The sequence below is a fragment of the Ambystoma mexicanum genome, chromosome 1q (genome assembly GCF_040938575.1).
Source record: "Ambystoma mexicanum isolate Mex_15411 chromosome 1q, UKY_AmexF1_1, whole genome shotgun sequence".
NCBI classification, from domain to species: Eukaryota; Metazoa; Chordata; class Amphibia; order Caudata; family Ambystomatidae; genus Ambystoma; species Ambystoma mexicanum.
Window position 1 is genome coordinate 790,615,187 of NC_090922.1, and position 24,853 is coordinate 790,640,039.

At 47.6% G+C, this 24,853-nt stretch overlaps 1 protein-coding gene across 4 annotated transcripts in view; it reads right to left on the reverse strand.

Moving 5' to 3' along the window:
* Window positions 1–24,853, reverse strand: part of TPR (translocated promoter region, nuclear basket protein) — a 2,097,972-nt gene that overhangs the window by 861,720 nt on the left and 1,211,399 nt on the right. For all 4 annotated transcript variants that reach the window (XM_069641376.1, XM_069641377.1, XM_069641375.1 and 1 more), the window contains exon 33: window positions 23,368–23,566. In XM_069641376.1, the coding sequence (XP_069497477.1) occupies window positions 23,368–23,566 (199 nt within the window). The remainder of the gene's footprint in view (window positions 1–23,367; window positions 23,567–24,853) is intronic.

The window sequence follows — 24,853 nt, forward strand, 5'->3', positions numbered from 1 at the left end:
GTTAATCATACCCGCCGTACCGTAACCAGGAGGGAGTGAGAAAGAAACTCCCTGCAAATTTGTAGCAAAGCACAAAGTCCAGTACCTGAAGGTACCCTGATGAAGCCATCCTCCATAGATGAAACGAAAAACCAAGGAGAGACGTTAACCCGTTGGCAAGTCCGAACCCAAGAAGGTAACTGAAGAGCGGGAGACCCGGGTAGAGGGGCAGCAGTGTACAATGGTTACACCCTAGCTGGCGTGAGAAGCTCGCTACTTGTCCCAGTTGTAACAAAATTTAATGAATATAGCTACGGGACTCGTCTTCCCAGAATATGCAAAAACAAGAAAAGTCCTTGGGTACATCATACAGATCCAGAGGGAAAAGTACAGAAATCCAGAGACCTATGAATAAGTATTGTAGAGGAAAAAGTAAGAAAGTGTTCATAGCAAAGTTCAAGACACAGAAGATGATCAGGGTTAATAATCCGGAGAAGAAACCTTTAAGAAAGCCAAGAGGATTAACAAATAGGATATGGACAAGTTTGATAAAAGAACTAAATGAACTAGTGAAGAAAATAGACCACCATTTAAAGCGTACATATTGAATCGGAAGACCTACATTGAAAAGACATCTTTCCGACCAAGAAGAAGGGAATAATTCTCCTGGACTTTAGTTGGTTAGGGCTAGTGTTTGGGTCAGTATACGTTAGTTTCGGGACGGAGCACAGACATTTGATTTTGGACTTCCACAACGACAACTACCACCACCAACCTAGATTTAGTTGTGTTAGGTATGGCAACCCTTGGATCAGGGAAATATAGGCCTTTTCTCTTTATTTTGAATAAAGTATAGTTAGAACATGGTGAATCCCGAAGGTCTCATCGTTCTGACCCACCACAGTATGTAGTGTGAAATCTTTCATTAACTCAAGTTCAAGTTACTTACCTGTAACTCTTGTTCTCCTGCATGGGTGTCGGATGGATTCACATGCTCATGAATATTCCCTGTCAGGCTGGGAATACACTGTAAAAAGACAGTTTTGATTTAGACTGAAAACTGTCCTTTGGATCATAATGCCCCCAGCCAATGGCACTTGTCCTTCTAAGCTCCACTCCTGGTGGCCATCTTCAGAGCTGGTAGTACACGTAAAGTGGCAGTATGAACCAAGAAGAGCCATAGCGGGGAAGGAATGGAGGTTTTGCATGTGAATCCATGCAAAACCCATGCTGGAGAACAAGAGTTGCAGGTAAGGAACATTAACCTTCTCCAGAATGGGGTCTGGTACAGATTCACATGCTCAAATAAGATTACACAACAGTACATATACACATCCACGTGAGGTGGCAAGGCTCATTAGAAGGAAAACACTTCGCCCTGGAACAGACCCACCTCAAACAAACAGGTTGTGTAGCACTGCTTGGCTAACCCAGGTCTCCTCCCTTGAATCCTCGTGACAGTAGAATCCTGTGAAGGTGTGGGTAGACCTCCACATAGCATCCCTGCAGATAGAGCATGGGATCACCAGAGAAACAAGGTTGTTGCTGCAATGGTTCTGGTTGAGTAGGCTCTCGCCAGCATGTAAGTAGCCTGTAAGCCAGATAATAACAGTGCAGGATAGAGCAAGAAAGCCACCTAGATATGGAAGGCTTAGACAGGGCCTTCCCGAATCCCATTGGTCCAAAATGTACGAACTGTTGAGAAGTCTTCCAAAAATCCTTTGTGTGTGCCACATAGAACTTCAAGGCCCGAACAACGTCCAGCAAATGGAATGCCCTTTCAGCAGGGGTAGAAGGGTTCAGAAAGACAACTGGCATGGCCAAAGGCTTGTTGAAATTAAGATTTGAAGGAACCTTTGGCATAAAGGTGGGATGAGTCTGCAGCACCACCTTTGTAGCGTAAAAGGTAAAGTACGGCTGCTTGCTCAATAGAGCCTGAATCTCCCCAGACCCGCCTGGCCTAGGTGATCGCCACCAGGAAAGCAGTCTTCCACTGATAAAACTTCAGAGGGGCACAATACATCAGTTCAAATAGACACCCCATGAGTTTAGTCAAGACCACGTTCAGTTACGAAGCCATAAGAGGAGCATTCACCGGCAGAAGAGGCCCTTGCGGAACTCCTTGAAGAGTCTGTGCGACCATGGGAAGAGTTTGCCTGGTGCCCTTGTGTACCGGTATATGGCAGTCAGATGAACCTTGGAGGCCTGAGCTGCCCAGTTTTAGCCAGCAAAAGCAGGTACGGGAGGAGCTGCAAAGCTGTTATCCACAGAGGCGTAACCTTCAGAGCCTGCACCACACTGAAGTGCTTCCATTTGTGCCCGTAACCAGACAACGTAGAGGGAGCTCTGGCCTTCTCCAGGATATTCTTTCACTCCAGCGGCAGGGCATAGTGTCCAAACTCTAGGGCTGCAAGAGCCACGAGGCTCAGCAACAGTGGGTGGTGGTGCAGTATTGTTAAGTTTTCTCTGGAGAAAAGCCGGGAAGAGGTGGCAGTCAGATGGACAGAGCCACAAACTGATGGAGCAGGTCTGTATACCAGATCTGCCTCGGCCATGCCTGCGTGATCATGATAGTCCTGCAATGGCAACATTTAAATGCATTGATCACATGAAAAAAAGGAGTAGAATCAGGGGGGATGAGGGTGGCGGGGATGTACAGGGAGAGTCCGTCCCATTGGAATGAGCAGGCATCCTCAGCTGAGGATACATGCTGGCAAACCTCCGGCACTTGGATTTGGCATCTGTGGCGAAGAGGTCTATCTGGGGTAGACCCCACATGCTGAAGCGACGAGACATCTGCACTGCTTGTTCCCACTCATGGTAGGCTCACAGCTACCTGCTGAGCGAGTCTGCGATGGTGTTCTTGGTGCCTGCCAGCCAAAAGTGGACGAGAAACATGTCCTGAAAAATGGCCCAGTGCTAGAGGGACTGGGCTTCCAGGTAAGTGCGGGGGAGCGCATCAACCCCCGTTTCCGGGTTGGGTGGGGTTGGTGAGGATCCACAACACCTTGCCATTTAGCAGACACTGGAACAACTAGAGGGCCCAGAAAACTGCCAGGAGTTTGAGGATGTTTATGTGCAAGCCCTTCTCTGGGAGACCGAGGCCTCTGGCGTGAGACGGTCCTGTGTGGGCTCCTAAACCTCTAGGGAGGCATCCATGGTTACAGTAGCCTGGTGCGCGGGGATCTGGAAGGGAGCTCCTTGAGAGAGGTAGATGCACAGACCACCACTGCAGAGCTTGCAGGAATGCCCGATTGAGGCAATGAAGCCTGCGACCTTCTACCACCCGGCGTCTAGAAAATCTTGGAGGGGCCTCAACTGCATCCTACAAAAGGGGACCTGATGGCTGCAGGAAGAAAATCATGCCAAACAGGGATTTGACGGACCCGACTGCCGTCTACAGCCGCTGGACCTTGCCTAGGATGGTATTGGTCTCTACTCTGAGGGAGTCGCTAGAGATGAGACCGGGTTGAAACGGGCACCCAAAAACATAGCGCTCTATGATGGCATAACACAGGACTTTGGATAATTGATGGAGATTCTGAGCGAAGTAAGAAGGTGTATGGTCTCCACGGTGTGCTGCGTCGCCAGCTTGTGGGAGTGTGACAAAATGAGACAGTCATTCAGATAAGGGTAGACATGTATCCCCTTGTGGCATAGGCACACTGCTACCAGGGCCAAGCATTTTGTGCACACCCTTGGAGCAGATTTGACGCTGAAAACTGCTAGTGCCACCCCTGGATGACAAAACGCAGGAACTTCCAGTGTTCGCAATTAATGGGAATGTGGAATTGTGTCCTCCAGGTCGAGTGCTGTCAAAATCCTCTTCCTTCTGTTAAGGATTTCAATCGAGCACACACCCAGGTCTCGGCCAGCATGTAGTGCGCAATGAAACCCTTATTTGTGTGTGTGTATAAGTTCAATATTCTGAATGATATACCACTCATCACACCCTTCTCAAAATACCATATATACATACATATATATAGCATTAATGTTAATATTTCCCCCCTTCAAAGTTTTTTAAGGTACAAATGAGCAATCCTACACAGAGGTAAGCAATCTGCAGGTATTCAGGAATGAAAGAATTTCTAGAGTTTAAATGCAATCTTCCCTCCCCAAACAAGAGAGAAAACCGTTTTTGGAAATTGACACTTTTAAAAATAACTTTGTGAAATAATGCAAAATTGTCAAAAAATGCTTAAATGGAGAAAAATTCTTACGAAAGCAACACTAAGCAGGTTCTTACACACATGAGCTACAAACAGTACACACTCTACATCAGTATGGGATTTGAGAAACACTTTGAATGGGAAAGAGACCCGTGTAAACTTTGGAAAACTGCACATTTGCAGCAAAATTTCACTGTGCGATATTTGAAAGAAACGGGTCAAATCTACTGTTCCGCGATGCGCTTTTTGATTGTGGATGTAGCTAAGGGTCTTAGGTATCAGTGAGAATTGAAATTTCATTTCTATCTATACATTTGTAGAAGTTATGGAGGTTTCAATGAGAGGCGTTTTTGCATAATAGGCACGAAAAAGAAAACTAAAATTTGGTTGTAAAAATGACATATTGGTTTCATTACACTATATTAATGACTATGAAAAAGAATGCCACACATGAATCTTCACAGTTATGTGGCCAGCGTAACCCTTAACGTGGTGGATACTCTATTTCTTTCTGGGATCTACTTTAGTTACTCAAAATCACTAATGACTTAGGGTTTGGTAAAACAAATGAGGAAAATCAGCGCAAGAATGGTTTTGACAAAACTAGGGTTCTGAATTTATAAATGGATGGGTTGAGATAGGATAAGGCAAAGCAAATATATTATGGGTCACTGTTCTTCCTATTAATACTTGTAATTAAAATTGGACCGTCACGTTTCTGGTCATGGATCGGGTCGGGTCTACCGGCAGCAGGGCACCTCTGGAGGAATTGGATCAGCAGCAGGGTTCTGGTCAATTTTGGACTGCACCTCAGACTGGATTGGGATGAGCCCTTCTGGTCACTGCACACAGCAGATTGCAGGATGCAAGTTTCAGCGGGCAAATCTTAATAGTAGCAAGCCAGACTGAATCAGAATTATTCTTTTAAAGTTTTGGGATTGTTGAATTGGGCCTAGCTAAAAAGAGTTCAGCAATGCTAAGGTCTGGGTTCTGCAAAGAAATCTGGAGTCAGCTGCAAGGTGAAGACTTCTGGACAAGATGAAGAAGTCAGGAACAAGACTCTGCGCAGAAATGTAGATGTGTTTTGGAAGCCGTGTCTTATGTGGAGTGAAGTTCCGATATTTATACTATCAAATGACATAACCAAGTTTATGGTGTGGGCAGAATTTTAAAACACACCCCCACGGCTGTGAGTGGCCACAGGCACTTGTTTTGGTTGGCAGTCAGAACAGAGCTGTCATCTTTATGAAGGAATTTAGGAACTCCCACATTGATTTTGACCATAACTTCTAAAATGATGTTCCCTAATAAAAATCGGATATATGCATTTCATATTTGATGTGCTATATTCACCATCAATCCCCAATTGTGTGAGAGCTGTCTCATTCTATGGAATTGTATCCATTTTAATAATAACAGTTTGGATTAATAATTTCTAATACGGCACATTTTTTTGTAACTTTGGTTCCTTAAATGGTACATGTTTCATCAATGTCTTCAAAGCAAAAGCCTGAAATTAGGTTAACATCTACCAATTTTAAGATTTATCATTCTTTAGGTTGCACAGTTAGAGTTTCAAACTTAACCACAAATACAGATTTAAACACCAAAAAGTTCCTTTGAACAGTTATTTTTCTCTCCTTTAAACAAACAGCTGCCATATCCCTTTGATCAGGGTGGGGTGTAGAGGGAAACATCCTGCTCCTCCCCAGCAGAGCTAGTCCTTCGTTCTTGGCTCAGCCACAAGACGAATGTCTAATGAAGTCTATTGTGCTCCTTATGTGAAAACCTCCAGCAACCATTAGCCTTCCTGTAGCAAAGGGTTGCCAAATTGAAGTGTCAAAGTTTCCCAGGCTGCCCATTGTCCAACCAAAATTAAGCAGTTACTTAACTCCAATACTGGGTTGCTTTCAAATTCACAATAAAGTATTTTCTTTAACACATAAAAATAAGCACGTTCATAAGGGATTTGGACATTTAAAAGAATTAAGCCCTTCACAAACATGCTTTAAATAGGCGAATTTTGAACTTCAGAGAAAAAGCACCTTTAACTGGGTTTGACATCTAATTTTCTTATGCAGCTGTCAGGCAGTGAGGCCTGGATTCCTCTGACTGTACTGGATGATCTGTGGTTTCAGCACACTTTAATTTCAATAGTTCACTTGGAAAATGCCTGAAATTAGCACCAAAACAGTACTTTGAAGGTTGCAATTGATTAAGAAAACTGTATTTTAAAGGTATTTTTGTATTTTAACCCACTTGTTAGGGAGAATTCTCTGTAAAGGCTAATTTCCCAAACCTAGTGAGTCCCCCAGCAGCTTTGCTGGATTTTTGGGGTTTATTTTTTCTCCTGCTAAAAGTGAGACTCTTTTACTCCCACTCTTAGACATGATTTGAGGTGTTCCTTTGTCTTTCCATGTGTTTTATGGGCTATGGGGTCTTTTAGTCCATAGGGTCTCATGTGTTTTTGATGTGGGTTACACAGCACCCTCCGTGCCGTAACTCAGGGGTGTCGTAGCGACCCCCCAACAGACTCCATACCCTGGGACTGACTACCGTCTCCCAGGGCATGTAAAGTCACCATTGGCTTTACTAGTCCCAAATTATGAAAAGAAACCAGTACAAACCATCATATTGTGGACGTACTGGTCGGGGCAATTCGATTGCCCCGGGGTCTGTTGTTCGAGGGGGAACGTCTCAGTCCCCCCTGATCGAGTTTTGGCTGGTGGCAGTGGATACTACTTTTTATATTTGACCGTGAATATATCTCTATGGGATTTTCCCATTGTTCGAGGCTACCAACTTTAATTATTTAATTCTTATAGCCTCGAACATACCGCCGGTTTATTTATTTAATATTAATTCGCTGGTTGGTGTTTTTGCCAGGACTCGATTCTAAAATGGCATTTGTGTTCTCTTCTGAGACTCCAACCCAAGTCGAGCCCTTTGTTCCACTTTTTGTCGGTCTTCTCCACAGAAGCCTCCAAAAGTGGTGCCACTCTGTCTGGGTACCACAGGGGGTGTGGGGTTTAGGCACAAGGGTTTAGGCACCCTGGACTGAGTTACCTTGGTAACGCAAGTCGCACTCTTGTGTGATTGGCCCAAGTGGTGAGCCGGCCGGCTCACCATTTAGCATGTTTGATTGACAGCTAGGCTGAGTGAATGGGGGTGTGCTGCATAAAAGCAGGGCTTTGGGGACTGGAACTTCAGAAGTCGCCACAGGACCTAAGAATCCGAGGAGGGAGAAGCTGAGCCGACCTGCAACGACGACACCACGGGTGGAGCCCTGCTGAACCGTCTCACCACTTTTCCCGTTAACAGAGATCTCCAGTCCAGAGAGTCTTCTTCCTTTGACTGGTGGGGATAACCAGTTTTGCCTTCTTTTCACCTTCCTGGAGCATCTCGTGGCCGTCTTGCCCGTGACAAGCACCCCGGCAACCGGAATACCACGGTTTACCACTACCGCGAAGAGAAGAGTAGTACCTTTTAACCGAAGAACTCCGTGGCTGGTTTCTTCCCTGACAGTGCAACGACCTTCATCTTTCCTCCATGGCGAGACCTCTTCTTCCTCTGGACGAAACACCGACTTGCACCTCCTGCCAGGAACAACTGCCCCCGCTGGAGCTTCCTTCACACTGAAGGTACTGTGTCCCGCCTGGCTTCCCTTGTGACAGATCGTTCGGGGTGACAGTAAAGCCTCGACTTTCTAGCCTGGGCTAGCCTGGGACAACCTAGCTAACTTTTCCGGACTTTAATTTCATCCTTTGTGCAAACTATCTACAAGACTCTTTGGGCATAACCCCACTGTGTGAACCTGGACCCCTACTGTTTGCTCTCTCCAAGAGCGGGCCTTGCAATTGACTTCCTGGCTCTCCAGTAGAACCTTGCCTATCCTGCCTTACTGTGGTTCTTTTTTAAAAGTATTGAAACTTGTGTGCTTCCTTAACTCTGCCTTTTTCCCTCCCTTTTCTTTACAACTTATTAGCGTGTCATCTTGTGTTAAGCGCTCACCTCTGTCTGAAAATAAGTGTGTTTCTCACTAAGACTTGTCTAATAAGTGAATAGGGTTGTATATATATGATAGTGACTGTGTGCTCAATTTACTTACCTCGTTTTTGCTAGTGTAAATGTGTTTTTAAATAAATAATTATATACCTTTACACCAAAGCTCTGGGCAGTGTTTGTTTGTGCTACTGTGTCTCTGTACCTATTGTGTATTCTCTGCATACTGCCCAACTCTTCTTGAGGGAAGTCTGACTGCTCAGCTACAGCTACCAAGTGAATCTGTGTGGTATAGACAGCTACCAAGTGGGTTTACTGCCAAACACCTGTAGTTTTAAATCTTTTGCAGTGGTCCCTAAGGGAACTGCCAAGGTTTCTGCCTAACACCACTTCTGTGGCCTTGATTCATGTGACAGGTAACAGCACCCACTTGTATTCTCCTGCAGTGAGTTCTTGTTTTGACATCAACTTTGCCTGTGTTTGGCAGGGTGATGCAGCCCTCTTGCAATTTATGAACCATGCGCTGTTTTGCAGATTTGGCACGCACAGGGGTTAGCGCCTCCATTTTGGCAGTTTCTTTCCCCCATTGGCAAATGGATGTAGTAGGGCGCATTGGCATGGGTTGAAATATCCCACACTTCAGCTGGTCGAGCACATGCTGCAACACAACCATCCTGAACCTTTGAGACCTCCGGTATTTGTTTAGGTGTCGTAAGTCTAGGATTGGTGGCCACCCTCCTGACTTTTTCCTCACCAGTAAATACATGGAGTACACTCCAGAGGCCTGGAAGTGCTGAGGGGGCAGTTATATTGCCCGTCTTTGCAGCAAGACCTGGACCCACTGTAGTAGTTGGGCAATGTGAAGTTCTGTAAGCGCTACAGGAGCAATGTAGAGGCACCGGTTTTGAAACTCCGAAGCATGCCCTTGCCAAACGACCAGCAACCATCTGTCCTTTGTGATGTTTCTCGACTGGTCAAGAAAATATGATAACCAGCCTCCTACTGGGCTGCATAAGTGGTGGCGCAGGTCCATGGCCGGTTCAGGTCTACTTGGGCATTTGCATCCTGGATGGTGGATGACGTTGGCTTGGCCTCCACTGCCATAATCCTGGGAGTGGCCCCTGTAGGCTTCCTGGGTGGTGGAGCAGGATGGCTGATGGGGAGTTAAGTACCCCTTGAAGGACCTGGAAATTCTCACCGTGTGGTAATGAAAGTATAACCGTTGCTGAAAGGTCCCCAGAGAGCATGCCGTCTCTGCACCCGTCTTGATGGCTTGGAGAGTGTCATCCGTCGCCCTCCCGAACAGGTTGTCCCTGTCAAACAGCATGTCTACAACCCTGGTCTGCATGGCAGCTCAAAAATGTGTGGCCTTGGGATTCCAAGATGGCGGCGGTTGTGTGAGGACACGTTGCCCCGAGCTCTCGCACCGCATTAATTAAGCAGCACGTAGAAGCAGGGACGAAGCCGAAGCCGCCCTCCCCGGGAATCGTGTGGTGTGGAGGAAGCTCCCTGAAGAGTAGCAGCTGCCGCAATAGCTCTGCTGCGGCCGCCGCATCCCGGCGCGGGACAAGGAGCCCCGGGCCCTGCCACACGCGCAGGAAGAGGCGGCCTCGGTACCCCCCCCCGGGATATTGATCTGCAGCAGCCAAAGCGGTAATGCAGCGGGGGTGCCGGACCTGGGGTGCCACCGCCGGGAGACGCGGGTCTGCAGCCCCCTGTGAGCAGGGGGGCGCCGAGACCCTGCGCACCTGGACTCGGGAAGGAGGGTCGGCATGCGGGTGCCAGTGGGAGCACGGCATCGGCCTGGTGGCTGGGCCGACAACGCGGAGGTGCCGCAGCAGAGTGGCGGCCTAGGTGCGACGGGATCGGCGCCGGGCGAGGCCGGCCCTTGGAGCGGCAGATGGGAGCAGCCCGAGATTGGAAGACAAATCTCCCCGCCGGCGGTGGAGATCCGGCCCCAGACCGGCGCTCTTCAAGTTGGACATCAAAGTAAGTGGGGGGGGGGGAACGGACCAGTTGTAGTAAAGGTGGGGCCCCCTGCATGCCCCTCCCCCCCACAGTTGAGTCTCAAAATTAACGCCGGAATCCATATTGTAGAGCAGCAGAAAGTGCTACCTACCCAGAGGTCCCCCACGTCCAGGCATGATGTCTAGAAGTCAGTCTAAGGACACCCCAGCCTCATCCAGGATGGTGAAAAAGCTTCAGATGGGGTCACTAGCCCAGATCTGGGCCAAGGAACTCAGAGCAGAGACTTCAGGAGCCCAAAGACGGGTCGACGCCGCCAGCCTCGGTCACCACCCAAGAACCGCAAGATCCGCCGGTTACCCCATCACTACTCAGGACCCTTCTTGGGGAAATCGTAGAGAAAAAAAATCACGGAAGCAGGGCAGAAACAGATGGACGAGCTAAGGGAAGACCTGGCCGAGGGCCTACAAGACATAAAAAGGGTCCTCAACAAAATGGAAGAGAGTGGACATGAATGAGAGGGCCATACAGGATTTGACAGAAGACAAACAGAAAGCGGACTCCCTCTTCGAAACCCTTGCTACAGCAACACAACCTCGAATTGAGGGCGGAGGATTTGGAGAACAGGTCCAGAAGGTCCACTATACGGGTTAAATCCTTGCCAGAAGCAGTCCAGGATCACAATCTGGCTGAAACAATGAAATCAATATTCAGAGACCTCATGGAAGCTGACCAGATCGAGGACATCAAGTTCGACAGGGTCCACCGGGTGGGGCCGAAGCGTCGGGAACCGGGAGCGAGACCCCAGGATATACTGGTGGCGGTCCATAGTTACACTCAAAGAGAGGATCCTGCAAGCAGCCAGGACGGCGGGCCAGATAACCCACAATGGTGCAGAAATGCAGTTCTATCAAGATCTCTCTCAAATTACCCTGAATAGGAGGCGGGGCATGGCCCTGATCCTAGCTCATCTAAGAGAAAATCAAGTGCGTTACGGGTGGCTCCATCCATTTGCTCTCAGCTTTCTGTGGCAGGGGAAGAACCATATAATTACGGCCGGTGACCAAGAAAAAGCTTTACTAGGCCTTCGAGGACGACACACATCCGTCAAGAGTGTCCGACTGCCCGGGCAGTACCACGGAAACCTTGGGAATGGTCAGAAGCAGGCCCAAAGAAATGAAGAGAAGGGAGAGTAAGATCTCTCTCCCAAGACCAGGTCCAACAACAGGGGAAGCAACCTAGGAAGCGGGGCCTACAAGGAAATTAAGGAGCATGATCCAAATCTCTGTACCAACCCTGGGGAGGGCACACAGGTTGTAACTAACGTGCGTATAAAACTATCATAGGCGCCTACACAAGAGCAGGATGCAACGGGTAAGAGGGAGGGACCCGACATCTTGGAATGGGAAGGGGGGTTCTCGCAAATCCCGCGTGGGGAGTTTCTGGGTTTGTTATTGAGTCCGGCTCTCGTAGCGTTGTCATGAGGGGGGCTTGGTGCCAGCCGGATTCGCCTAAATGGGGGATTGGTGGGTAGGTGCAGGGGGCCGGGAGAAGATCCAAGGTTCAGGTCTTGAGGAGCCACCCAGCGGCCCGCGAATGGAGTGCACACATCGAGGAGCATACGGCGAGGAGCTCAGGGGGCACAACTGGGTTAACCAGGTCTATCATAACCTTTTCATATGGCTAACTCTGAGGCACTGAAAGTGCTTTCACTAAATGTGAATGGCCTCAATTCCCAGGTTAAGAGAAAGAAAGTGGAGAGGTTCCTCAGGCGGGAACATCCCCACGTAGTGGCTATGCAGGAGACCCATGTGCACACTAGGGACATCCATAGGATAAGATTTGGGGATACTCACGAGTGGTACAGGCTACACAAGCCAGCAAGAAGGGGGGAGTCCTAATAGCCTTGAGAGATGGGCTGGATCTGACTATCGGAGATATGCAGAAGGATAACCAAGGCAGATACTTAGCGGTGATGCTCCATTGAAAAGGGGTCCTTCACGGTAGCAACTCTTATATACAAAACACTGTCACCCGCTTAGGAAAATTCGCGAAAGCAAATATCCTCCTACGAGGAGACTTTAATTTAGCCTGGGACCCCGCCAAAGACACGAGTTCTACCTCATGAGGCACACAGGGGGACCATCAGGGGATCTGGTGAAGAAAATGAGACCTGGCCCCGGTTGATGCTTGGCGAGAACTTTACAGCGATGCTGTGGGATACACTTTCTATTCACATGCACATAGGTCACACTCAAGGATAGACTATGTTTGGATTTCAAAACCATTGTTGGGAAGAGCCATAGCCTTGGAAGTAGGGGCAATTACCCTTGGTGACCACGCTCCACTTACCCTCTCAACAGCCAGACCAAAAGGGCCCCCGGGGGATTTGGAAGTGGAGATACCCGGTTCCGCTGTTCAGGGAATCCAGTCCTGGTCAGGGAAGTAGAGGATTGAGTACAGTTCACCAACCACAATAACTGGGAGGACACAACCCCCCAAAATTAGTGGGACGCCCTCAAAGCCACTATTAGGGGTAGGATGATAGCAATAAAGGCCAGAAGGGAACGGGAGCTGAGATTGGAGGAGCAACAACTAGAAGCTAGACTCAAGGAAGTCATGCCACGTATGGGTGGTAGGATGTCAGCAGCCACTAAAAGGGAATATAGGGCAGTGAGAGGTCAGTTGAACCTTATACAGACCAGGGCGGCCGAGCGAAATCTCTGGCTGCGTCAAAGGTTCTACATCAGAGGCAATAAGGCGGACCGTTGCTGGCCAGAAAGCTAAGGAAGGAGGCAGGTGAGAAAACAATCTTGAAAATAAAGGGGCAGACAGGGGTCCTCCTTACCAAGAATCCCGACATTGATGGGGAATTTTGCAAATTTTACTCTGACCTCTATAGATCAGGAGAACCTACAAGTGCAGATCAGGAGGCCTATCTGCGTAAAGCGGGGTGCAGTTGGATCTCTCAGGAGGATAGGTAAGCGCTGGAGTTGGAGATCACTACGGATGAGGTTAGGAGGGTGAATAGCCTACCGCCCAGCAAAGCTCCAGGCCCAGATGGGTTTGTATCCGAATTTTATAAAACACATAAAGAAGTCTTAATCCCTATTCTCACCAAACTGTTCAACTGCATAGGGTCTACAGGAACTCTCCCCAACTCGATGAATGAAGCCAAAGTCATTTTAATACACAAAAAGGGCAAAGGGCCGACCGACTGCTTCCTCCCGCCCAATAGCTTTAATAAACAGATGCCAAAATTCACACCAAGGTCCTGGCCAACCGTCTTGAATCAGTCGTCCCCAGACTAATACACAGTGACCAGTCGGGTTTTATTAAAGGCAGGCAAACATCGGATAATGTTAGAAGATTTGCCCACCTGTTCGAAAAGACACAAAAAACATCCTGGCCCTTCTCTTGGCGATCGACGCCGAGAAGGCATTTGACCGGGTTGAATGGGGATTCCTGTTTTCGGCTATGGGCAAAATGGGGTTTGGCCCGGGTTTCATCATGCGAATAAGGGCAAATTACCGTAACCCAGTAATCAGTCTAGCAATAAACGGCCACATTTCAGCCCCGGTTCGGGTGGGAAGGGGCACTAAACAAGGCTGCCCGATGTCACCACTCCTCTACGCCCTTCACCTAGTACCGTTCCTGGAGACAGTAAGAGCGGTCGAGGATATAGAGGGGATCCCGTTTGGAGGAGAGGATCACAAGATCGCGGCCTTCGCAGACATGAGATGGTCGCTGACCAAGCCGATCACCTCCCTGCTAGCAGTGGCGAGGGAGTTGAATAGTTCGGCCAAGTTGCAGGCCTAAAAATCAATTACCACAAATCTGAAGCGCTCCCCCTCACCTTGTCACCTAGCGAGGTCCAGGGCCTCAGCAAGGCTTATAACTAAAGGTGGGTTGACTCTTTTCTAAAGTATGAGAATTCACCTGACCAAGACCACGGGTGATTTATACAAGGCAAACTTCCCTCCGCTCCATAAGAAGGTGAAATCGAAACTGGTGGATTGGGGACCCCTTGAAATCTCGTGGCTAGGTAGAATCAACACTCTAAAGATGACAATCTTGCCCCTGCTCCTCTGTCATTTCTCAGCACTCCCTGTGCGAGTCCCGGCGACGTTCTTTATGACCCTCCAAAGAATAACCATATCGCTTTGTCTGGAATCTAAAAACGCCCGAGAGTGGCAGCTTCCCTCATGAAAGCTTTGTCTGACAGGGGTGGGGTGGTGGAGCCGGACTTTAGGGTATACTATCTTGCAGCTCAGATAAGAGTCATCAGAGATTGGCAAATAAATGACAGAGTGGAGGCAGATGGATAGAGCGGTGGTGGGAAAGGACCTGGAGGGAGTTCTGTGGGTACCGAAGCATGATAGGCCTTCACAAATGTATTGCAGTGATATAACCTCAACTACAGGCGAGGCATGGGATCAAGCCATTAACAGAGCACACATTACCACTTTCCCATCCCCGTATACGCCCTTACATGGAAACCCACAATTCACTCCAGCAGTTACCAACCTGCTGACCTTTGCTCCTTGGTTCCAGGGCAGCTGCCGGATGGTGCGGGAAATGTTGGAAGGGGGCAAGGTGAAACAATTTTAGCAGTGCAATAAGGACTTTGGCTTAGGGGAAAGTAGAGATTTTCCTATCTCCAGATCAGGCACTGGGTCTCAGCAGGCACTCAAGCAGGCGGGCTCATGCTCCCTCACCCAGTTCGAAAAGTATACTGACACGGGGGATAAAGGGGTGGTATCGTCCATTTATAAACTCATTAAAAGGCAGGAAAATTTGCAATCGAGGAATTATATGGTCAAATGGGAGCAGGATGTAGGGACGGCCATAGAGGAACCGGAATGGGTAAAGCTGTGGTCCCAGATCCCGAAACTTTCTAGATCCATTCAAATTCGGGAGATGTGGCTGAAACTGATGCTGAGGTGGCACCTAACCCCATCCAGGTTAAATAAAATTTACCCCAATGTTTCAGGGTTGTGTTGGAGGCAATGTGGCGCAGTGGGCTCCTGGGCTCATGTCTGGTGGGAATGTCCCAAAATTGACCCATTTTGGTCACAGGTCCAAGAAGCGGTTGCGCAGGTGCTAAGAGTTCACCTGGGCTAAAACAGAGGCTTGGACTTATTAGGCCTTAACGGGTTGCTGACAACTCTTGCCACTAGAGCAGACCGCACACTTTACGCAATGATGGCGGCTGCGCTGGTCCTTGCTCGGAGGTGGAAGTCGAGGGCCCCCCCCCCACAGGAACACGAGTGGGCCGCCAAGCTGTGGTCACTGGTAGCAATGGAATGGCTCACCTAATCTATCCAGGGCCATCACATGCGATTCACGTTGGACTGGGCCAATATGCTAACATACCTGGTGCCCCAAAGCTATGGAACTACTGGGCATTATTAGCCCTCAGCACGAATCAGACCTGTGAAGTTTTCAGACCGTTAATTGCAGCTACCCTATGGGGAGGTCGGTTTTAGAACCGGATTCAATGACTTACACTGGCACCCTGGCCTAAATAATATGCAATATGTGTACAGTTCTTATGTCGATGTTATGCTATCAGCAGACCTCTTGGATCTGGGGGGCTTAGAAGGGGGGCAGTTGTTGCGGGAAGGGTTTTTTCCTTTTTCTTTGTACTTGTTTCACTGAAAATTGTAAATAAAGATTTGTTGAAAAAAAAGTGTGGCCTTCAGCCAACCCTGGCGCCGGAGGGCAACACCATTCCCCATCGGGTGGAACCCAGAATCAGCTATATCGAGGGCCACTGATTTCTTGATCCAACGCCACTTCTTCCTGGAATAGAGTCATGGTTTGGCCTTCTCATCAGTCCAGAATAGGACCAAGCTTGTACCAAAGCTCCCTGTCGTGTGGGAACAGTATGGTGAGGGAGCTGGCTGCCTTCATGGTGGTGGTCACAGTGCAAAATCATGCACATGCCAGCTGCATCCAGATTCTTGCCTTCTGTTCTGGAAGCACCAAAGACGAGGGAATGGATGACCGCTTCCTGGCCAACACCACTGAGTCCAGAGAAGGCAGAGACCCGAGACATCTGGGTGCCAAATCCAGGACCCAGTACTTATTTTTCAGCCTGTCATGCGTCAAAGGTGTGGTACTCAGAGTCTTCATGAAAGCCAACCAGTCTTCCCAAAGGTCGTCCAACAATGGGACCGACTTGACCGTCTTCCTTCCTGGAGGACTCCATGCATTGAAAATGACCACCTCCTTTTTATCCTCCGGCACCAGATTGAAAAGCTTAGAGGCCCTTGAGATTGAGTGGAAGGAGTCAATCTCGCCCGGTGGGTCCCAGTCAGCAGGAACATAATCCTCAAACTCAGTGTGAGCCACAGTGATATCAGTGCCAGTGTGTGCAAACTGGTTCCTCTTCCACCAGGTATGACAAGTGACCTACGGGGAGACGGCCAACGCCTAGGCGGACACCTGGCTGGACCAAGCACGGGAGCAGCTGGCAGCCACTGTTGAATATCTACCACCAAAGTAGGCAGGGTTGTCAGGCTGTCCTGTGACCTATCCTTGGTGCAGCCAGGACAAGAGCTGGGCTAAAACCCCTTGGAGGGCCAAACAGCTGGAATGGGGCACGAAGCTGTAATCCTTACTGAGCCATAGGTCCCTGACCTCCCTCATGTTCTGAACATTATGTGTTACTACTGAATTCAGCACTTGTATTCGCTCTCCTCTTGCTTCTCCACTCTTTTTGACTGCTTACTCTGTTCTCTCCTCCCCTCTCCCTTTTCCTATCCCCTAACCTTACCGTCTTCTACGCACTTACTCTATCAGAATTGTCCCTGGACCTACTATGATAGCAACCTCGTCTGTCGCTCCCCTATCCCCATACTGTTGCCCCCCCCCCCCCCATCCCTCCAGCACTATATGAAACGTTGTCAGGATTAGTACGATAGTCACTTGTTTTGTTCTGCCCCTCCTTTTCTGCACCCCTCTCCCTCATCTTTTGTTTTCCTTCAGCTCTACCAGAAATGTTGTCAGGCCTAGTACGGTAGTCGCCTGTCTGTTTCCATTTCCTTCCCACTCTCCCCCTCCCTTCCTGATCTATGTCTTAGCACTTGCACTATCTGAAATGTCGTCAGGCCGTGTACGATAGTTAATTTCACATCCTTACTGTTCATGGCCTGTAAGAATGTCGTAGTTTCCCTTGTTCCCTTGCTTGCCTTGAAGCGCTTTGAAACACATTGTGTATAGGTGCTATATACATAAACTATCACATCATAGCAATGGAAGTCCTCTGGATGATAGTCTTCCGAACTGGTGTAAATATTTGATTTTGATTTATACCGCGCTCCTAGACAGACAACTGTATACAGGCGCAGATGGTCAAAACAGCTAGATTAGAGATGCAAAATAAACCTCTGTGTATCTGAGTTGAACTGCCTACTTGAACAGGTGGGTTTTTAGAGCCTTTCTAAACTGACTAGCTCTAATCTCCAGTGGGAGATGGTGCTGGAGTTTTGGTCCGAAAACTATCTCTTGAGCGTAAGGCTCAGGCCGGATGATAAAGGTGAACCTTCGCACTGAGCTAATCTGGGGCAAGGCCATTAAGAAATTTGTACATCAGGCACGCTACTTTAAACTTGATTCGATCCGACAGAAAACCAGTTTAAGGATCAATGAAGGGAAGATACATGGTCCCTTTAAGTGTCCTCTCAGTCTAGTCGCTGCATTTGGGGGCCTCTGGAGTCTAGATATCTGCTTCGCTGGAATACCTGCCATTAGACTATTACAAAAACCAATATGAGAATTCGTCATTGCCCTCACAACCACTGCATGATCTTCTAGGGGCAAGAAGGGAAGAACATTTTTAAGCAACTGCAAGGAATGATAAACTGCCTTCACATTAGCCCCCACTTGGGATCCACTGCCAAGGTTCTACCGCCAGACACTGACCAGGTTTTTAATTATTTTGGCAAACTGAAGTTTCTCACCCAGAATATAAGGGGAGAACGATTGCTTCCCAACCATACTTATCGCCATAAGAGTCGAAAAGAACAGTCTCGGCCTTTGCTGCATTCAGTTGAAGCTGGTTACTTGCCATCCACTTGTCAATATCTACCGTGCACCGATTAATTCTCATAAATGCGGCGATGTTCTTAGTCTCAGTATAGATTTTTGTATCATCGGCATAGGAAACCATGCCTCCTCAATATATTTAGGACTGGACGCATGTACAAGTTAAATATCAGCAGGGATAATGATCCCTGTAGGACACCACAGCCGAGGACAACCGCCTCAGAGGTGAAGCCCCCAAACACCCACCGCTGGACTTTGCCCATCAGGAAGGATCTAAAGCACCTCACAGCTTGTTCTGACACTTTTCCAACTCCTCCGAGACACTGCAACATAATCTGATTATCAACTGTGTCGAAGGCCACGGATAGGTCCACAGCCATTTCCTTGGGGTTCCCATGGAAATTCGAGAAGACCCCTTGGTGGGTCTGGGAAGGAAATCCATAGGTGGAAGCAAGCCCATCCATCTGCCCAAATACTGCGGGAAGGTCTGGCCGAATCCAGCAAGAAGGAGGCTGTTAGGCAAGATTGTATACAGTACCCTTTGGGTGCACTACAATAACCTTGGTCTCCTGGCAATAGGGAACCAACCTTTGGTATAAGTCTGAACTACACAAGTTGGTAGTGTGGCTGAGTAGCCAGGCTGATTTCAAGAAAAACAGGTTCAAAATCACAATAAAATACCACATAGTTAGAAAAAGACTCCCTCTCTCCATGTTGTAAATTAAAAGTCTTGCAGTCCAGCAAAAGGGTTGTTGGTCTCTAAGGTAGAAGGGAATTAACACATTTTTGGGAATTCTCCCTAACAGAGGATATGATGGGGATCTCCACATTTGCGTTGAAACCGAGGTCGTGGTCGGGACCACCGGAGGACTCTGAGGCATAGACAATCTCAGAGTGGTTGTCAACGTGAAAGTGGAGACGCCAGTCGCTGTTGAACTTTGACGATGGAACAAATCCTGATTTCATCGACGACGAGCATGTGACCAAAGCAGTCATCGACTGTGCAGTGGTCTTGACGAAGAGGCCGTTGACAAAGCGATGGTCCTGGTGGACGATGCCGTCATCGACAGTGCCCATGTTGCTGACAGCGACAAAGACCGAGTCGCCTCCGACAGGCCTCCAGAAGGTTTGCTCTTCCATTACGTGTGTTTCGATGGGGTCAAGGACTTAGTCACATGTGGAGGGCACCCACCAACTTGCAGGCTTAAGTCAACAGATACCTACCCTTTCCCAAACTTGGCTCCGTAGCCAGAGCGACCACTGAGGGCACAGACGGAGCGTGAGTTTTCACATTCTTTTGGATCTCTCTAGATGGAGACCTCAAAAGGACCTGAAGCCCTTTTCAGAGGTAATCCACTCATAGGACCTGGTGGTCCTGGATGAGGCATGACTGCACCCAAAGGCCGTGTCGGAGGCTTTCTCTTGATCGAGCCTAGCCACTAACCTCATGTGGCAATCCTTGTTGGTCTTTAATGAACACAGAGCAGATGTTGCAGCCTTGCGCATCGTGATCTGGGTGAAGACGTAGGCACTTGAGGGTCTGATCCTTGACAAAAATTTTCTTCAGGACACAGGACTCACAGGCCCTTAAGAGACTCTTCTTCGCCACACCAGACATGGTCGAGGTGAGATGCAGGCCCAGGCCTGGGCCTGCTGGTGCGTCAGAAGTTCCAACAATGAAATGACGATCTTCACTGACAATGGGACCCCACTGATGGTAGTCACTGTGTGACGGATGATGAAGAAAAGAAAAAAACTCAAAAGCAGACAAACACAAAATTCACAAATTTCAAGGAGTGAAGCTCTGGGAATCCCAACACTGGAAACATGAGGTAAAATCTGAAGACGCCCACAATGAGTGGCACTCAGGAGAACGGTTGTCATTGGCTGGGGGCAGTAGGACCTAAAGGATCAGGATTGGCTATAGAGGAATGTAGCAGTTTCCTGCCTAAAGCGACACTGTTTTTGTTTTACCAAGGATTCCCACCCAGACGACAAGGAATATTCTTGAGCAGGTGTTGCTAGAGTGGCGGGATGGGGGCCAGGTAGGCCATTGGCCTGGTAATTTTGGTTGTAGCCTGTATAGAGGCTCAGGACCTACAACCAAAAGGCAAGCTAACCCAGAGTCCTGACAGTTCTGTATCTTTTCCAGACCTAGCAATACCCCATAGCATATGAATCCATGCAAGAACCCATACTGGAGAAATAATGAAGCAAGAAGAATGTGTTATTCAAATTAAAGTGAACCTTTTTCTAGCTTAGTTCATAATACATCTAGTAACCAATTGAAATGTCTACTTGTTAACACAGATATTCAAGACCCACCAAATTCTGGTTTATGCACTAGTTAAATGGGCACATGGTGTCTAGTCTTATTTTTAGACAAATCACTCAGCAAACCGTAGTTTAAATAGAGACCAGTGCTGGAGACTTGTTAGGCAGAAACCTGTGCAGTTCACTTAGGGGCCACTGCAAAATGTTTAAGACTACAGGAGTAAGCAGTAAACCCAATTGGTAGCAGTCTGCACCACCCAGATTTACCTGGTAGCTGTGACCGAGCAGTCGGACTTCTCTCAAGAAGAGTTAGGCAGTATATGGAGTATACACAATAGGGCTAAAGATACAGTAGAACAAGCAAACACTGACCAGAGCTTTGGTATAAAAGTATATAATTTATTTAAAAACACGCTTATGAAAATACACTGGCACTAATATATCAAGCAAGTTCAAACATAGTCACTATAAGTATATACACCTCCCTAGTTAATTATTCGACAAGTCTAGGTTAAGACACCACTTCTTAGCAAAACAGAGGTGAGCACGAAACCGTAGATGGCACTCTAATAATTTGTTTAAAAAGGGAGAGCGAAAGGCAGAGTATGGAAATAACACAGTACCAACACTTAAGAAACCACAGCAAGTCAAGAAAGGCAGGGTCTACTGTAGAGCCAAAAGTTCATAGGCCAGGCCCGCTCTTGGAGAGAGCAAGGCGGCATGTGCCCAAGATCACACAGTGGAAATGCACTCAAAGTCTTTGCAGAAAAGTCAAAAATAGGTTGGATCAGTTCAGAAAGGCACAGTTAACAGGTCTGAATTCAACCAAGTTAGAAAGTCAAGGATTTACGGGACACCTTGGACAATCTGTTGCAAGGGAAGCCAGGAGGGACACAGTACCTGAAATGGTGAGAAAGCTCCAGCGGTGGCAATTGTCCCTGGCAGCGGGTGCAAGTCGTGGCTTCGACCAGAGGAAGAGATGATCTCGACGAGGAAGAAACTGGAGGTCGTTGCACTGCCAGGGAAGAAACCAGCCGCGGAGTTCCCGATTAAAAGGTACAACCCTTGTATTTGCGGTAGTGGTGAAGCGTGGCTATCCGGCATCCGGGGTGCTTGGCACGGGCGATTAGACCATGAGACGTCCACGAAGGCGAAAAAGGTGAACTGGTTGGTCCCACCAGCTCAAAGGGAAGAAGACTCTCCTGGAAGAATATCTCCTCTCTTGTCAGGGAAGTGGTGAGTTCGTACAGCAGGGCTCCACCTGTGGTGTCGTCATTGTAGATGGCTCAGCTTCTCCCCTCTTCAGATTCTTTAGGTCCTGTGGCGCCTTCTGAGGTTCCAGGCCCCAAAGACCTGCTTTTATGCAGAAAAACCCCCATTCAACAGCCTAGCTGTCACTCAAACATGCTAAGTGGTGAGCCGGCAGGCTCACCACATGGCCAATCACACAAGAGTGCGACTTAAGTTGCCAAGGCAACTCAGTCCAGGGTGCCTAATCCCCCTCCCACACATCCTGCAGACCCCAGACAGTGTGGCACCATTTGGAGGGCTTCTGTGGAGAAGCCCGCCAAAAAGTGGAACAAAGGGCTCGACTTGGGTTAGAGTTTCAAAGGCGAACACAAAAGCCATTTTAAAACTGAATCCTGGCAAAAAGACCCAACCGGGGAACACATATTAAATAAATAACCCGGCTGTATCTTTAACATTGCACCAAAAAGTGGTGCGTTTAAAATCAATGGGAAATCCCATAAGAAATATTCCGGTGGAATATTTTGCGTGGTATTCACTGCCACCAGCCAGAAACTCGAGAAGGGGGGACTGGAAGGTGCCCCCTTGGAAAACAGACCCAGGGGAAATTGAATTACCAGTACTTCCACAATATGATGGTTTGTACTGGTTCTGTTCACAATTTGAGACTAGTAAAGCCAATGGCGACTTTACATGCCCTGGGAGACAGTCGTCAGTCCCAGGGAATGGAGTCTATGTTTGGGGGTCACTGACACCCCTGTGTTACTGCACTGAGGGTGCAGTGTAACACATCAAAAACACATGAAGCCCTATGGAGTAGAAGACCCCATAGCCCATAAAACACATTCACAGTCAAAGGACATTATCAAATCATGGGGGGGAAACAGAGTCTCACTCTTCGCAGGAGAAAAGAAACCCCAAAAATCCAGCAAAGCTGCTGGGGGACTCACTAGGTTTGGGAAATTAGCCTTAGCAGAGAATTCTCCCTAACAAGACTCAATTGTCCTAATCTTTTTCTTCAACATTTTAAAGTTGGGTCTGTTATTTTTTTAAAAAAGCAGGTTGAACATACATTCTCCAGATCAGCCACACAGTGGAGTCCAATAGCGAGCTATGCAAGGAGACTTGCACCATATACAGGGTACCTCTCCGACACCCAAACCATGATATGATATGGCATTTATAACGCAAGAAGTTTATGGCCCCTCACATGTACATTAGGGATTTCCATTCCGGTTGAGGCCATAGAGTAGTGTTAATTAGGGTAATGGTTGGCAAACTAGTATGAAAAACAAAAACCGGGACCTTGCCCCATGAGTACGGATTAGGACGTTCATCCGCACATATAAAATTAATGAGACAAGCTAGTCTACATCCACGAGAAAGGCAAGTTGAACAGGGGGTACTATGTTTATTGCTTAACCATCAAATGAGTTTTTGCATGAATTATTTTACCACCAAAATGTAGATGAGTTGGGGGTCAGCCAACGTTGTTGAGGGTGGGGCAGAGGAAGTGGAGGACTGATGTTTTACCTGCCATTCTATGGTAAAAAAATGTAGTTAAATGTGAGAAAAAAATATATTTTTTCTTTTAAACTCCATTAAAAACATACATTCGCCATGGTTACAGCGGGGGATAAAATAATGATATTTTACATAAGTGGTAATCACTTACCAGTCAACTGTGCGATTTTGCCCTTGGCAGCCAGGAGAGTTTTCCTGGTCTTGTCATCTTTGTCAGATATTTGCTGTCTGAGTTGCTCCTCTTGGGTAGTCTTGTTATGCAAGTCTTGCTGGAGACGAGTCACCTCTGAATGCAACTGGGCCACCTGGTCATTTAGAGTTTTAGCTTCTGCTTCCTTTTCACCAATTGCCTACATAAAACAGTAACACTATCAAAAACAAACACTTCCAGAAGCTTAAACTAAAAAAGAAAGGTTACTTTCAGTCTCTTCGTGCCCAGTGAACGTATGCGCATCGTGCTTCATTATATGTTTAAAGATGGATTTAAAAAAAATCAGGCCTTTGGATCTTAGGAGGCCAGCTTATTTATGGTAAATATGGAAGAGACCTATGTTCGTCAAAACTCAATCAAGGTAGGTGAATCGGCAGTCAAGACAAGATAAGTGTGAGTGGTCTAGGGGGCTACAATGAACCCACACAGAACACCACCAATAGTTCAAGTTTTTCAGGAGGCATCTGAACCATAACTTTATTTAATAGGCCATTCTAAACAAAAGTATAAAAATATCAGTGTTAGGTAATCAAAAAGAAAATTTATATGGGATACATACTCACTGTAATCGTATTTCTGATGCTAGTATCTGCTAAAATTCACAAGCTATGCATAGGCCGACATCTAATGGTAGCTGCAGAGTATTACAGTTGTTATCCAAACTCAAACAGGGATGTCAACAGGGCGTACTAGTAATACTAGCCCTGGTGTGACGTCTACTGTACCCATGGTGCTTCACGCATCGAGGTTCCTCAGATTGTTTTGTTTATGACATGAGGTTGCATGAAGTGTGGCGTGAGTACAGGTGCAGTAAAGCAGATTTGTATAAAATAAAGGCCAGAAAACACCCACGCACCTTCCCTTCGAGGGGAGGAAGGGATACAAGCATCAGAAATACGATTACGGTGAGTAATGTATCCCTTCCGAGGCTTGTGGAATCTGCTTAGATCACATGCTATTCATTAATTAGCAAGCAGGTTTTGGAGAAGGTGGTGGGTTGTGAGGAGGTACACCGGCAAATAGATGTTTTAGCACCGCTTGTCCCACCTGAGAATCTGCTTTAAAGTGTGTGTCAATGCATAAGTGCTGAGTAAAGGTATGTGCTGAGCTCCACTAACTGCTTTGCAAATGGCATCCAGTGGGAATTTTGTGATAAAAGCCAAAGTATCTCATATACTATTAGGGAGAATTCTCTCATAAGGCTGATTTCCCAAACCCAGTGAGTCCCCCCAGCAGCTTTGCTGGATTTTTTTTTCTTTTTTCTCTCCTGCTAAGAGCGAGACTCTTTTCCTCCCACTCTTAGGCATGATTTGAGCATCTGACTCTCTGTGCTTATGGGCTATGGGGTTTTCCTTCTACTCCATAGGGCATCATCTATTTTTCATTTGTGTGTTACACAGCACCCTCAGTGCAGTAACACAGGGGT